Source organism: Trichechus manatus, unplaced genomic scaffold (genome assembly GCF_000243295.1).
Source record: "Trichechus manatus latirostris isolate Lorelei unplaced genomic scaffold, TriManLat1.0 scaffold00007, whole genome shotgun sequence".
Taxonomy (NCBI): Eukaryota; Metazoa; Chordata; class Mammalia; order Sirenia; family Trichechidae; genus Trichechus; species Trichechus manatus.
Window position 1 is genome coordinate 22341181 of NW_004443943.1, and position 16593 is coordinate 22357773.

The following is a 16593-nucleotide window of genomic DNA, read 5'->3' on the forward strand; positions in this document are numbered from 1 at the left end:
AAAAATCTTTCTGTGTATATCCTGTGGTTCCCTTTCCTCTGTGTTGGGTACTTCTTACATAATCTCTCTCTACATGGTAGGAAGAGTGGATACTGTCAGATTCAGACCTTGAGACTTGTAGTTCATAACTCCAGAGGAAGAGTTCACTTTTCCTAATAATCACAGCAGGCATTCCAAATAGCATGTTTGGCCAAGTTTAGATCACATACCTGGCCCTGAAGTAATCACTGTAAGCAGGGGAATGGAATACTCAATCAGGCCTGAATCACGTCACTACCACCAAAAATGGTGGGATAGGGGGACATCACCACCCTTCCCTGAACCACACAGATCAAGAAAAGATGACTCTATAAAATAAGGGATAAAGGGCAGACAAATAGCATGTTTCTATTAAAATCTAATCCTTGACTACCCACCTTTCTTTCCATACAAGTAATTTCATAAATGCCCTCATAACATATCTGTTGAGATAATTTTGGCTGCAAGTAACAGAAACCCCAAAACTGGCTTGAACAATGACATTTGTTGTCTCCCCTGCTTTGAGGGGAGGTGAGGTTTAAGGATTAGTTGGTTTAGTGACCTATTTTGTCATCCAGGACCAGGGACAAGAGAAGAGAGAAATAGCTAGGAGTTAGTGGCCAGAAAAAGGAAGTACCAGGGCAGGACTACAAGCAGGATTTCAGAATAAAAGGCCCCCCTCCTAGAGCTAGGGCAAGCCAGTGAATACTGGAAGACTGCCTGGGTGGGGGTACTTGTAAGGCTGGTTGCCTTCTGGCTTTTTTGGGGTGTCTCTATCTTTGGTGGAGAAAGGGATAAAACTGATGGTCTATGATCTCTGTGAAAATTGACTAAGGCCAAGTTTTCTGCATGGGGGAAATGGCCTTGTTGGGTTAATTGAGCTTTACCTGTGTTTTCCAAACCAAACTCCACCCCCCTCGTGATGATTAAGGTGTGTGTCATCTTGGCTAGGCCATGGCTCTCAGTAGTTTGGCAGTTATGATGTACTTTGGCAGCTATTTAATGATGTAATCACTTCCTTAATGATATCTAATATAATGTGATCACCTCCATCATGAGATCTGTTGTGAGCAGCCAATGAGTTGAAAGAGAATTTCCTTGGAGGTGTGGCCTACATCCACTTTCTGGCAAGGCTCACTGGTTTTGCTCACTCTGGACCCTGTAGCTGGCTCCGGTTCATCTGACCTCTGGTTCTTAGGACTCGAGCTAGCAGCTTACCTATCGTCTTACCTGCTGATCTTAGGATTCGTCAGCCTCCACAGCCTGCGAGCCAGCGGCCTGCTGTCTGACTGTCTGATCTTGGATTCACCAGCACCTGCGACTCCTTGAGTCAGGAAAAGCTTCCACCCTCTACAACCGTGTGAGCCATTTCCTTGATACAAATCTCTGTATATATATTTATACACTGCACTGCTTTTGCTTCTCTAGAGAACCCAGACTAACAACCCTTCCAAGCCCTAAGAACAGTGGCTCCAGTAGATTATATCAACAAGGCTGTTTACCCACATAAGCTTCTACCCAAAATTAACATCTTCACTCTTCCCTAGTCTTACCATCTCTGGGTTTTGCTCACACCAGTTCCTACCTGAAGGCTCTCCCCACTCCTTCCACCTAGGACTCATCTTTCTCAAAGCCCACCCAGAGCCAGGCCTGCCTTGTCCGTGGTCTCCCCCAAGAGTCCAGGCCCCCTCGGGTCCCTTTCTATTTTAGACTCCTGGGACATTTATTGTCTAGTTGGGAGCTGTTTGTGGTATTTGCGACAGTGTCAAGCAGGATCTTGTTTACTGCCTTTTCAGGCAAGCTGTGCCAGAACTTCCTTTCAGAGGGCAGGGCAGGGTAATTTGCCAGACTATGGTAAGGGTCGAGCGGTATAGTTTGGAGCCAGCCTGGGAATATGTTCCATGCAACACCGTAATTCTTGTGCTCATAAAATGTCCTCAGAGGATAAGCAGCAGCATGTGCTTACTTCTTCAGGAGGGCCCCCTTGAGACAAGAAATCTGTCAACTTCAGACTCCCTGGCACCAGGAGCCCTAAGAAGAGGAGCTGGACTGAGGGAGGGAGGTGAGGGGTTAGAACTGTCAATTAAGCAGGCAATCCTGAGGCAACAGAAGCTGGCAGGGAGAAGCCTGGGAGAGTGAAGTTATTTACATCCAAAGTGAACTAAGGATGTAAGCTGGGCCATGGCCGGCCAAGTGGCTGAGGAATATGGCTGCCCACCTAGGGAGGCTGTGAGGGCATGACTCACATCGTAGACTTCCACTGACTTCAGACCTTCTCCACGCTTTGTCTTTAAACTCTTGGGGTTTCATCTCCTATTTTCCTTTCCTCTCCCCTGGGGCCTTGCCTGTGCTACTACCCGACATGGTTGAAGCAGATGCCCTGTCTCTCAACCAACCTCCTGTCTGGGCAACCAGAGTACCCTGAGAATGGACAATGCCTAAAAGCAGGGGCACGAGGTTCACAAGGGAGGGAAAAGGAAGAAGAGGGTAACAACAATAAGGGAGAAAACTTTCAGCACGCACACAGGCTTTTTCATAAGAACTTTATTTCTCAAAAAGGGGGGATTACAAAGTATTAAAATACTCCTATAATTTTTGTTTTGGAGGGAAAGGGGTAGGAGAATAAGATGATTAAATAATTCATATAAAAATTTCAAGCATAACTGCAGCTGATATTCCTTTCACTAAGTGGGGAGCATCCGGAAGCTTGCACCTCACTGTCTACAACTCCAAGTACCCCCTGGATCACCCACAACGCTGACTCTCTGGAACCAGGAGAGGCTGCAAGCACCTGGAATGCTTACTTATTCACTCCAGAAATAAATACCAACAGTCAAGCTTCACAGCGGAAATGACTCAGTCCATTCTTGTGATTGTTTCTGATGAGAATGCTAAAAAGAACCGCCCTTCTTCTGAAATTCCAAATCTTTCCTTTTTGAAGATGACTGAGTGTGAAAGAAATGAAATGTAAAAAAATCTTAGAAATCACTGGCTCTAGTACCAACCAAATGCCAAGGAGACTTTACCTCACTGAGGTGATAAGAAGGTAAAAAGTGGCCATGATTTTTCCATTGTCTTTTATGTGGGGAGACCGCACCTTTCTGTTCTGATCACTAAAGGAAATTGGACTGGGCAAAGCAAAGCCCCTACCTGTAGCAATTATTTTCTTACTAAAAAAAAAAAAGGCCAGGGGTGGAGTGTTGAGCCAAGACTAATGTTGCCAAATTGAGCCCAGAAGCATCTAGGTGCACTTCCCAAAAGCTAAGCTCTTCCAGGAACTGAGAAACAAGACCTGCTTTATCCCGTAAGATTATTTAAGACGAGCGTTAACTGTGAAAACCCCTTGGATCATTCCTGGTTTTTCCTGGCTCTTCTCTGAAAGCTTTCAGTTGGTGTTTCTCTGAGGAACAGGGAGGTTCTCATGAAGGTATTTTAAATTTCCATGCTCTGAGAAATCTGACACCACGTGGTCCTGTCCTCGTAGCAACCACTTAGTAGTAAGGAGTCCCTCAAGTCCTACTGGTCCCCGGGCATGGATTCGTGATGTACTGATTCCCACTTCAGCTCCTGCAAAAGGGATGGATTAAGATGTAGCGTCTCACAGCCTCGGCTTCCTGTCCACCTGCCAGACCCATGTCTCATTCTTACTTGCTGCCCTCTCTCCCTGACAACTCCTGACCCATCCTCCTCAGTTCCAGCTGGAGCTCTGCTGTCCCCATAACTATGATTTCTCTGGTCATGACAGGCCCCTCCTTTTTATGAAACACATTGTGTGGGCCTCTTTCTTGGACTTTATCCCCTACTGCATTTTGACAATACTGTAGGTGTCTCTGGAAACCCTGGTGGCATAGCAGTTAAGAGCTACGGCTGCTAACCAAAAGGTTGGCAGTTCGAATCCACCAGGCGCTCCCTGGAACCCCTATGGAGCAGTTGTACTCTGTCCTAGAGGATCGCTATGAGTCAGAATCGACTCGACAGCAATAGGTTTGGTTTTGTTTTTTTTTAACACGTGTCTGTGATCTCAGTTCAGCATGGGAACTGTACCACAATTTGACATTTGGGCATGCCCTGAGGTGTACAACAATGCTTAGTATGGAGGCTTCATTTCTTCAAATATTCTTTAATATTTGAGGAACGTAAGGGGCATGTTCTTAGTATCCTCCCAGAATTCTTAGCATATCAGCACTCACTGTATAGTAACTGAATACATGACAGGATTATTGGTCATTCTCCCTCCCTCTTGCTCCAGGCTTAGACTAGTGGGACGCTCAGGGTTTTCATGGATCTGGCTCAGTGTTCTCCACTGTATATGGTGGAGGCAGGGTTCCCTCATTCATCACAACTTTATGGAGTATGGGCTATGTACCAGGCAGTGTGCTGGGCCCTGGGGGTACAGGGGGATAACAGCCACAGGTCCTGTTTTCATGGAGCTTATATCCTTGTGCGCAATAATTTCAGGTGGTTAAGAGCAGTGAAGGGTGCTATGACAGAGACTGCATGCCAGGGTAGCGGTGGGAACTGCACTAGTTACGGTGGTCAGAGAAAGTCTCCCTGAGGTGGTGCATTACAGCTGAAACCTCAATGATGAGAAGAAGCCGGCCACGGGAGGACCAGGTGGAGGTGCTGCGGGCAGAGAGAAGAGCGAGTGCAAAGACCCCAGTGGGGATGTGCTGGAGGTAGTGGGTGACAAGGAGAGTGAGAGCACCAGGATTCACATTCTGGTTCAATATCGCAGAGACCATGTGACGTTGGCCCAGTTACCTAGCTCTTCTCTCAGCATTTCATTTTTTTTCATCTGGAAAATAATAGTTCTAGTTTACAGAACTAAGTGAGATAATGCATGGATGCACTTAGCACAGTGCCAGGTGTTAGCTGCTGTTGAGTCAGTTCCGACTCATGGTGACCTCATGTACAACCAAATGAAATGTTGCCAGGTCCTGCGCCATCTTACGATTGTTGGTACGCTTGAGCCCATTGTTGCATCCACTGTATTCTGAGTGTCTTCCAACCTAGGGTGGGGCTCATCTTCTAGCACTGTATCAGACAGTATTCTTTTGTGACCTGTAATGTCTTCATTGGCTAATTTTTGGAAATAGATCACCAGGCCTTTCCTTCCAGTCTGTCTTAGTCTGAAAGCTCCACTGAAACCTGTGCACCATGGGTCACCCTGCTGGTATTTGAAATACTGGTGGCATAGCTTCCAGCATCATAGCAACATGCAAGGCACCAGAGTATGACAAAGCGACAGATGCGTGGGGGAGGCACATAGTAAACACCCAGTAAATATTAGCTGTCACTGTTCTGAACATATTTCGTGAGACTATAACTTAGCCAGACTTTGGGTGTATGCTCTCAGCTGGTGCTAGAAGGATAACTGAGTGGTCTTTTGCTCTTCCCTCATTCTGGAGTTTTGCTTGAAAGCTGCTATTTCTTCTTCAAGAACATGGAGTACAAAGATCAGTGCAAGTGATGTGATAATTAAATCAACCCAATATAATAGAAATGAGGATACTAAAAATAAAGGGTCTAAGGACTAAGAGTAACTGACTAAAATACCTTTTCATAACCTTGTAACAATTCAGCGAGAACTATTTCTATAGGCAGATCATTTATTGAAAAGTTCAGAGAGATTAAAATGTTTTAAGTGGTTGAAATAATCCTCAAATATTCAGAAAATGTGTCGTAACTGTCTTATTGGAGCTCTGTATAATGGCTGCCCTGAAAGCCAGAAAATGAATAACTCCTATACTACAGGGACTAAAGATTTCATAACTAAAAAAATGCGAGAGGGGGGAAAAGGGTATCTTTCTAAAGCTTTTTATTTCAAAGTCTGTTTTAGAAGTTGACCTTACAGCTCTGGGCGTACCTGTTTGTTTTTGATGCTGACACGTAAGCCCAGTACAGGCACTAGCACCTTCCTTTTTCCTATCCTCATGGTGGGGGTGGGAGGTAGGGTTCCTAGTTCTGAGGCCATCTGGCTGTGTCACTCTGAAGAAATAAATCTGCAATGGCACTGTTCTGAGGGATCTTAGCACGTGCACCTGTGCAACCTGTGCTTGAAGAGGGGGCTACAAGGCCTGCCCCACTGTGGTGGGAACCACCAAAGGCCCTGGAGTTGCACAAGCCTGGGTCTGGGTGCCATGTGGGCAAGTCACTTCACTTCTTTGAATCTTGGTTTTCCCATCTCTGAAAAAGGAAACAGGAGTACCCTGGTGGCTCAGTGGTTAAGTGCTTGGCTGCTTACCAAAAGTTTAGTGGTTCTACTCCGCCAGCTACTCAAGGGAGAAAGATGTGGCAGTCTGCTTCCATAAAGATTTACAGCCTCAGAAACCCTATGGGGCAGTTCTGCTCTGTCTACAAGGTCACTATGAGTCAGAACAGACTTGACAGCAATGGGTTTGGGTTTTTTGGTACCTTCTTAACATGTTGAATGCCAAGAGCACAGGACTTCTACCAACTTATAGTAGCTATTATTATCCTCTCTCCTTTTCTTGCAATCCCAACCTTCCACAATTCTCTGACTCCATTATCTTGATCAAGCCTGTGCCTTAGCCATGCTCCTTGGACCACACAGCAATTCACAAGAGACTCCTTTCTCCCGACTGGAGTCTTTCTTACCCAGTCCGAAGCGGTAACCATCAGAGAAGCGAGTGCTGGCGTTCCAGAACACACAGGCACTATCTACGTGCTGGAGGAAGAACTCTGCTGTTTTCTCTGTAGCATAAAGAAAGAGAAGAAAACAAGTTAGGATGACCCATGATAACAGCCCTGCTTCCAGCCACTCACTGGCAACCGACCAGAACAGGGCTCAGGCCCCCAACTGTCCCCTTACATATTAAACATGTGGGCTTGTGAGAAATCTGAAGAGGAAGAAGGCAAACTAGCATCATCAGTCACGGTGTCGTGGAAGGAGTTGTGGCATGGGGAAGAGTGGGTTGGGATCCAGCTCTCCCACTGCAGATGTATCCTCGGTGCTGTGATGGCCTGTCTACACTACCTGTTTACAGGCAGCCCAGAGTTGGGATTGACAGCATGGGCTCTGGAGCTAGATGGCCTAGGTCTGAATGTCAACTCCACATCTACTAGCTAGGTGCCTAGGGCAGGTTTCTGAACCTCTCTGTGCTTGACTAAAATGGAAATTGACAGCATTACCTATCTTACAGGGTTGTGGAGGGGACTAAATGAGCTGATGCCCACAGGGCACTCACCCCAGGGCCCAGCACATGGCAAGTGCTCAGTAAACGTTAGGTATTATTGGTGGTATCCTTGTGATTACCCAGTGGACTGACTAAATTCCTCTAGGGGGTCATTCTGGCTTCCTTCACCAGTGCATGACACCTAGGAATGCCCCTCAATACATATTTGTGGAGTGAATGAATGAATGTGGACAACTGGTTCTGTTCTTAACTAGTTGTTCCTGGGCCTTAGTTTCCTCAGCTGTAACATGAGTTTATTCCAACCACGTCATAAGATTGTTGTATGCATTAAGTGACAATGCCTCTGACACAAGGTAAGTCATCTTTAAACCAAAAAACCAAAGCCATTGTTGTCAAGTTGATTCCAACTCATAGTGACTCTATAGCACAGAGTAGAACTGCCCACTAGGGTTTCCAAGGCTGTAATCTTTATGGAAGCAGACTGCCGTATATTTCTCCTGTGGAGCAGCTGGTGATTTTGAACTGCCAACCTTTCAGTTAGCAGCTGAGTGCCTTAACCACTGTGCTACCAGGACAACTAAGTCATCTTTAAAGTGGAGCTAATCATCTCTGCCCTGCCTCTTCTCAGTGGGCTGCTATGACAATATAAATGAGGTGACAAGTCCATAGGTGGTGCAAATGGTTAATGGGCTTGGTTGCTACCTAAAGGTTGGCGGTTCGATTACACCCAGAGGCACCTCAAAAGAAAGGCCTGGCAATATATTTCCTAAAAATCAGCCACCAAAAACCCTATGGAGTACAGTTCTACTCTGACAAGATGGGGTTGCTGTGAGTCAGAATCGACTTGACGGTAACTTTTTTTTTTAAATTTATTTGAAAACACTCGGCAAACCATCAAATGCAACCTACACCGGGCACTCTCATTAGTCTTTTAGACTGTGTTTTCCAGGAGGTCAAGAGTGGCTGAGAAGAGCAGGACCACCTTGGAGATCAAAGCAGAAAAAGCAACGCCTATATGTATTAAGCATCTGGACACTGACCGTTCTCTGTGACAATGACATCCGTGTGGGAGCTGCCGTACTTGTGGATGTGGTCGATGGCCTCCTGGACACTGTCCACCACTTCAATGCACAATTCCAGGTCCCCATACTCAGTTCGAAGCGACTTCACTTCGGAGGGGCTGAAGGTCAGATAGGAAGCAAACTTGGGGCCTGCATGAATTTTCACCTGGAACAGGGGAAGTTCAGGGGCAGTAATATAAAAACAACAAAAATAAGCAAGCTCACACTTCTTCCTCTAGGATCAAACAGCAAGATGTCTCTCCATGGCTCTTCCTTATGATGAATGTTTACATGGGGCATAAAACCACAGCACAGAATCCGGGGCCCATGTGGGCTGGATAAGCAAACTGGTTTCTGTCTTCCTTTCAGGGGCAGCCTCTCGCGCTTCAGGATGCACAGCTTTTAAAAATGCTGACTGGCTACTTGCCCACAATGAGTCCTCGGTAAAGTTGGAGCAGGGATTTAAGCAGAAAGCCTTTGATCAGTCAGAATGTATAAGGCATTTAATGGGCTATAGGCATAAGCCTTGGACTTCTGGCATTTTACTAAAATGAACATTTCTACCCCCTTCACCCTGCAGAAGTCCCAGGTCTACTTTAGAGGTAAACAATACTTGGTTAGGTCCTTTCAGTACCTCAAACTGCAGTCACCTGTTGGATTTCTGACTCAATCTGGCCTCACCACTAGGTTTAGCCTTGGCTCCAGACTATGGGAGGTTGAAGGAATTTCAGGATCCCAAGGCTGGTCACTGTGGGCCTCAGTCACAATCCTGACCCTACTTGGACTTGTTCTGAGACTGCCCTAGGACAGGGTTCACATGTTGTTTCTTTGGGACCAAGCTCTTGTCTTGGCTCAAGTTACAAAAAATGAACTCTGTCTTCTCTTCACTGTCCTGGAGGCACAGCCATGGTTTCCTATCTGGGCACCCAATTTCTCAAGGACTAGGGCCCAAACATCTTCCTCTAGGACTGCAACCTCATCCCTGAGCCCCAGCTCTGTGCAAGTCACCCTTCTGGGTTTAATTCCTGAAATACAAAGGTGATTTGAGGAATTTCAAGGCAATCCTGAGGATTTCAGTCCTGGCTAAAGGAGAGCTTTCCTCTTGTCAGCCCAGTCCGGTCCAGTGCGGTGCCTGGCATACATGGGTGTCCAGTCAAATAGGCCACTAATGCAAAGTAAGGCCCTAAACTGAGTGACTATGTGATCTCCTTCTTAATTTAATCTGTAGGGCACATTTGTATTTTCAAAACAATTCTTTCAGGCTCACACTAGGACAGTACCTTGTTTCATAAGCTGACAGGAGCCTTCCTTTCCAGTGTAAGGACAGAGGGGTAGAGACACAATCTCAGGGTCAAAGAAACTAAGGCCAGCAGGCACTTTCTCTACCATGTGCTGATGCACATAATTCTTGAAGGGTACCATAACGTAAGACATTAAAGTTTAAAATGCATTAAGATGACATTAATATTGGTACTTGAAAACTTTTGGAGGGGGTGAAAGCCTATGAATTTTTGGTTTGAAAACATCTCTGCAATCTTTTCAAATCCAATTTTAAAAAAGTGTGTTCAGAAACATAAACTTTAAACTTTGCTGCCTTTCTTAAGCAAAAATAGTCCATTCAGCATGCTACTATGTGATCTCTCTTATCTTTGAACCCTCTTAGCACTTAACACATTCCACTTTGTAATAAAGCTATTTGTGTATCAGTTTGTTCTACCTACTAAACTTTGAGAGGACAGAGGTCATGTCTTACTCACCTCTGTACTTAGCACAGAACTTGTGCAGAGCAGATGCTCAAAAATATGTTTTTTAAATCGCCTTAAATGGAATGGCAGCTACTCCTGGCTAGCTGGCAAGCACAAATCCCGCAGGTTTCTAAGTCTCAAAATGGAAGACAAGAAGTGACGTACAGTTCTATGGCTTTGTCTTACCTGCTCCACTCTCAGCATGTCAATGATCTGGTCAAACAATGGTGTTCTCAGCAGATCTCGGTGGATTAGCAAAGTCTCCAAAGCGTTGCAGGCAGCTGGATATTCACATTTAGAGTCTCTGACTGAAAACAGGAGAACAAAGATGTGTTTATAATAATGTGATCCAGAGCCACAAATGACCCGACGAATATTTCACCCCGAAAAACAGAAGACTCCAGCTCACCAAGTCTGGTGACCTTGTCGACACTGGCCTCTGAATCCACATACATGTGGCAGATCCCTTCACTGTGTCCCATCACTGGAATCCCCTTAGCCGCTTTCTGGATGTCTCTGACCAGCTGGGAAGAGCCACGTGGGATGATCAGATCTATCATTTTGTCTAGGCGGCAAAGATCTTCCACTTCTTCTCTGGTATTCACCTGAAGAGGCAGAGAAGAAAAAGCTGAAGATGACATCTCCTGACCACACAAAATGTAAGAAGAGCAGCCTCCCTTCTACAGATGCATGTCTGCACACCCTGAGGACTAAATTAGGAACTGTGAAAACATATTCTAAAAACAGGATTAAGTTGCTGATCCTGGGAATCAAGAAGCTGCCAGCAAATGGTTATCAAGCATCTACACATTAGGTGCTGGGCTCTGCATTACAGTGTGCAGATCACGCACAGTCCCCACCCTCAACAAGCTCAAAGTCTAGAAGGGAAGACAGGAGTAGGACACAAATAGCTACAACACAAGGCAGATAATTTAATAAATGCAGAAGAGGTATAAACAAAGCATTATCTATGCAAGTTAAAGGTGGTATAGAGTATACTAGGCTATGAGGATCACCAAAGGCAGCGGCTGCTCCGTGGGTTCTCCAGTCACAGCCTTAATGAAATGTTGGGTCTTGCCAGGGAGTCATGGTTCTTCATGACTTCCACTGACCACCTCTATGGTGGATGCTGGTTGGAATTACTAAAGTGCTTGTGTTAGGACACTAAGATTATAGGCATATTTTTCCCCCACTTCTTGATTTTTAACCCCCTCCCCACTCCCATATGCTCATGAAATGGAATGCTTTAAGATACATATCCTAGGCATTAGTGAGCTGAAATGAACCGGTATTGGCCATTTTGAATCAGACAATCACATGGTCTACTATGCCAGAAACGACAAACTGAAGAGGAATGGCATCATGTTCATTGTCAAAAAGAACATTTCAAGATCTATCCTGAAGTACAATGCTGTCAGTGATATGATAATATCCATGTGCCTACAGGCAAGACCAGTTAATACGACTATTATTTAAATCTATGCACCAATCACTAATGACAAAGATGAGGAAATTGAAGATTTTTACCAACTTCTGCAGTCTGAAATTGATCAAACATGCAACCAAGATGCATTGATAATTACTGGTGATTAGAATGTGAAAGGTGGAAACAAAGAATAAGGATCAGTAGTTGGAAAATACGACCTTGGTGACAGAAACAATGCCAGAGATTACATGATAGAATTTTGCAAGACCAACGACCTATTCACTGGAAATACGTTTTTTCAACAACATAAACAGCGACTATACACAAGGACCTAACCAGGTGGAATATACAGGAATCAAATCCATTACATCTGTGGAAAAGACTATGGAGAAGCTCAATATCATTAGTCAGAACAAGGCCAGGGGCCAACTGTGAAACACACCATCAATTGCTCATATGCAAATTTAGGTTGAAGCTAAAGAAAATTAAAACAAGTCCACAAGAGTCGAAGTACAGCCTTGAGTATACCCCCACCTGAATTCAGAGACCATCTCAACAATAGATTTGATGCATCGAACACTAATGACCAAAGACCAGACGAATTATGGGATAACATCAAGGACATCATACATGAAGAAAGCAAAAGGTCATTAAAAAGATAGGAGAGAATGAAAAGACCAAAATGGATGTCAGAAGAAACTCTGAAACATTCAGTAGCTAAAGTGAATGGAAGAAATGATGAAGTAAAAGAGCTGAACAGAAGATTTCAAAGGGTGGCTCGATAGGACAAAGTAAAGTATTATAATGAAATGTGCAAAGACCTGGAGCTAGAAAACCAAAAAGGAAGAACGCACTTGGCATTTCTCAAGCTGAAAGAACTGAAGAAAAAATTCAAGCCTCGAGTTGCAATTCTGAAGGATTCTATGGGCAAAATACTGAATAATGCAGGAAGCATCAAAAGAGATAATTAAATGAGAAAATTGATGAAAAGTGTCTGCCACATAGCAGATGCTCAATAAATTTTGGCTACTACTTCAAAAACCTCATTTGACAGTTGAGGAGAGGCAAAGTTTGGTTTAAAAAATGGTGAACATAAGACCATAGTAACAGTGATGACAGTATAATCTCATATTTACATGCTGCACAATGGTTCATGACAAACTTTCATAAAATTTATCTTACCTGACTTGCCCTAAACTGCTCTCCCAGTCAGAAGAACCCAGGCCTCCCACTCTTGGCCTGGTATTCCTGCTGCCCTGTGACCCAAAGAATGAAGGTCTAATCAACTTTCCTGTAAATAAATAGCCAAAGAGTGTACGGAAGTAGCCTTAAGCCACTGAAGACCCAACAAGGGGCCCCTGGCTCTGCAAAATGGCCTAATGCCAGTGGCTAATACCCCGTATTAGCAGGCACTTAGTACCTGTCGCTGCTCCAGTCAAGCCTACCTGTCAGAGTGCCCTGGCCCTACACAGCCTGAACTCTGCTTCAAACAACCGAAGACCCAACCCGGCCCCACTGGGCCCGACCTGGCCCTACCAGCTGTACAGCCTCCTTGACTCCATGGATAGAGAGGGCCTCCTGGGTCAGAAGATGAAGAAACCGGTTGCTGTGTGAGGCCTCTTTCCCCCCTTTGAGTAACAAGCCATTACCACTTGCAATAGCCAAGGCTGCCACCTGCAGATCAAAGGGGAGAACAGTGAATCAAAGGAGGAAAAAATGACACTAACAATAACATTAGCATTTATTGAGCACTTTTCTGTGCTACACACTGTGTTACTCATTTTATAAGGCTTAGCCTGTTTCAGAGTCCTAATGGCATACTGGTTAAAGCACTCGGCTGCTAACTGAAAGGTCAGCGATTTGAACCCACCAGCCACTACATGGGAGAAAGATGTGGCAGTCTGTTTCTGTAAAGATTATAGCCTTGGAAACCCTTTGGGGCAGTTCTGCTCTGTCCTTTAGGGTCGCTATGAGTCAGAATCAACTCCACGGCAACGGATGAGTGTGGTAAGTGAGCCTGTTTAATCCTTACAACACTCCAGTGAAACAAGTACCTGTTTTATTCCCCATCTTACAGGTAAGGAAACCGAAGCCTAGGGAAGTCGGTGACTCCTCAAGCTTACAGAACTTGTAAATGGTAGGACTGGGAGTCATACCCAGGTGGCTTGACTCCAGAGCCAAATCACCCTGGACCTTATACGCTAAACTATGTGGCTTCCTTAGCACCAGCAGCAAAGCAACCTGACTTAACTGGCCAGGGTTACAGTGCCACCCCCCACCCCCACTTTGGCCACTGTGGAAAACAGAGCGCTCAGCTGCGTCTGCAGGGAAGTGCATGGAAGTGACTCAGGCTGAGGCAGGGGAGCACTTCTGCTCACATCCTCCTCTGGCCCTATAACTGATTTGAGCACTTCAAATTCCTGGTGCTGAGAACCTAGAGATGATTAGAGCTCCTGCCCACCCCTGGGCGGCTTATGCAGAGACTACTGGGAAAGGAGCACCAAGCCTGTTTGGGGAGGAAAAGGTAGGCCATCCAGGAGGAGGGTTAGTTATCCTTGGAGAGTGATACTGACCTGATCTTCAGCGTGAAGTTTAACTTTCTGAATGCTCTTGGGATAAATGAGAATCTTCCTGTTTTTGTAATTTAGTGAAGGAAACTACTAAAAAAATCCTTGCTTGAATATGCTAATCTCCAGATTAGTGATTCTTAATCCGTTTTTGTTTTGCTCATGGACCCCTTATAAAAGTTATGCAAACTTCCTCCAGATAAATGCACAAAAACACAGAATTCTTTTACCTACAGCTTTTAGGATGCATGGATTCTATGAAGGCATCTGTGCTTGAGATCCCAGATGAGGAACCTCAGCTGTGGTTGGCTGAGGAAGAAACCTCAAACTCCCTTGTGAAGTATCACCTCATATGGATGAAAGGTAGCCCACAGGGCCCTAGGACCCATTTCTATTAGCAGAGGAGAGTTTTGCAGTCATTACTAGAGCATTTCTGCAAGACAGGTATATGGACAGAAGGTTGTGGTATGCTAACACCAGACAGGGGCTGACGACAGAGCCTAATGGTATGGGAGTTCCTTGGTGAATAATCTGGTTTAGGTCACATCAGAGAGTAACCTCCACAGAGCATTCTGGACTTCCATGGTCACCTATGCTCTACACTAAAGAGGTGCTATGTTTTTAAGTAGAATTTCTCTTTGAGACTTTGGGTTAGAGCAAAGAAAGAGTATGTATTATCCTAGTGGAACATCCAATGGAGAAATGGTCCCAGGTAAGGAAGGCCACTCTCTAATGCCACCTGATATTTCAGGGCATGATCGTTTGATAAAAGTTCAACACATGATTTCTGAACACTAATCCGTGATATGTCAACTTCCTTAAAGACCGGTGCATTCTCATTTTCATTAACTACTGAAAAGTTCTCTCTCTTTACTAAAAAAATGTACCTACAGGAAGCTATTTGGTTTTTTCTGTGCTTTAGGTGAAGGTTTACAGAGCAAATGAGTTTCTCATTAAACAATTAATACACATATTGTTTTGTGACATTGGTTGCCAACCCCACGATGTGTCAACACTCTCCTCTTCTCGACCCTGGGTTCCCCATTACCAACTCTCCTGTCCCTTCCTGCCTTTTCCTCCTTGCCCTGGGGTGGTGTGCCCATTCAGTCTCGTTTTGTTTTATGGGCCTGTCTAATCTTTGGCTCAAGGGTGAACCTCAGGAGTGAATTCAGTACTGAGTTAAAAGGGTGTCCGGGGGCCATACTCTCTGGGTTTCTCTAGTCTCTGTCAGACCAGTAAGTCTGGTCTTTTTTTTGTGAGTTAGAATTTTGTTCTCCATTTATCTACAGGAAGCTATTTGTGACACTGATAATAAAGGAGTTTTTTCACATGGGCAAAGCCAGTTAGTTAATGAATGAATGACCCTAAGTAAGCCAGCAGAGACTCTGTGGTCAGAGAATGAAGCACATTAGTGAGCTAGGGTGTTTTAAATTTGCTCCTGCAATGTAGTACAGTAGATGGACCTGGGCTGGAGTCCCAGCTCCACCCTTACCACCCTTACTACTAGCGTTAAGAATACTAACTTCTATAAGCTTCAGTAAATGGTAAATGGAGATGATAACTACTTTAGGATTACTGGAAGAATCAATAACATAATATACCTTAAGAAGAACCTGAGGAGTCTTAAAAATTATCTCTGAGAGACATCTGCAATACTGAAAACATCCAATTCCTCCCACCCCGATGGCAGGGCATTAGTCAGATACCTGGGGCAGACAGTCAGGGCGAGACTCAAAGATCACCAGTAGAACTCCAATGGGGACAGTCACTTGTTCTAGTTCCAAGTTTTTGGCAATTCGGGTCCGGCGCAAAATACGCCCCACACTGTCCTGTGAGGAGGCTGCAATCTGCCGCAGACCGATGGCCAGACTGTTCAGTTTAGATGTGGAGAGGCTCAAACGTTTCAGCAGAGGAGCTGCAAGTCTCCCTGAAAAGAATACCTGATAAATTAGTAGATCTGGGCTGGCTACACCACCAACTTTTATTTCTTGACGTTTCACTGAATACATGGCACTGCATAAGGAACAGACATGGAACTTAAGAGTCTCAATAAAACAATGACATGCCACTTATACAGCTTTTCTTAAAGGGTAGTTTGGTAGTACATATCACCATGTAAACGTGTGCACACCCACATCTTTTATGCCAGCAATTTTAGTTCCATAAATTTATCATTTGTGTGCTCGAACCTGTATGTAAATGAGAATACTTACCACAGCGTTTTTTGTAGTAGCAACAAATTGGATTCTACCTAAAAATTCAAACAATGGGCTACAATGCAGTTATTATAAATAATGTATCTATATTTATTGACATGGAAAGTTATCTAAGATACAGTTTGTGAAAAAGGAAGACTATAAGACAGCATATATGATATGATCCTATTTATAAAATACTGTATATATATACATGCACATGGAGATGTCCGGAAGGCATCAAGAACAGTGATGGTTGTTGTCTGCTTCATCTTTCTGTATTATTTAAATTTTTTATAATGAGTGAATTTTTTCTCTTTTTATTGCATTTCAGGTGAAGGCTTACAGAACAAATAGTTTCTCATGAAACAGTAGTACACATGTTGTATTATGACATTGGTTAACAACCCCACAACATGTCAAC

At 44.4% G+C, this 16593-nt stretch overlaps 1 protein-coding gene across 1 annotated transcript in view; it reads right to left on the reverse strand.

Moving 5' to 3' along the window:
* Positions 1-2555: 2555 nt before the first annotated feature.
* The window catches only part of ALDH18A1 (aldehyde dehydrogenase 18 family member A1), a 41910-nt gene continuing 27872 nt past the window's right edge, over positions 2556-16593 (reverse strand). The window contains exons 12-18 of the mRNA XM_023740230.1: positions 15681-15901; positions 12944-13081; positions 10391-10586; positions 10168-10289; positions 8216-8402; positions 6637-6732; positions 2556-3585 (exon numbers count right to left, since the gene is read on the reverse strand). Coding sequence (XP_023595998.1) covers positions 3404-3585; positions 6637-6732; positions 8216-8402; positions 10168-10289; positions 10391-10586; positions 12944-13081; positions 15681-15901 — 1142 coding nt within the window. The 3' untranslated portion in view covers positions 2556-3403. The remainder of the gene's footprint in view (positions 3586-6636; positions 6733-8215; positions 8403-10167; positions 10290-10390; positions 10587-12943; positions 13082-15680; positions 15902-16593) is intronic.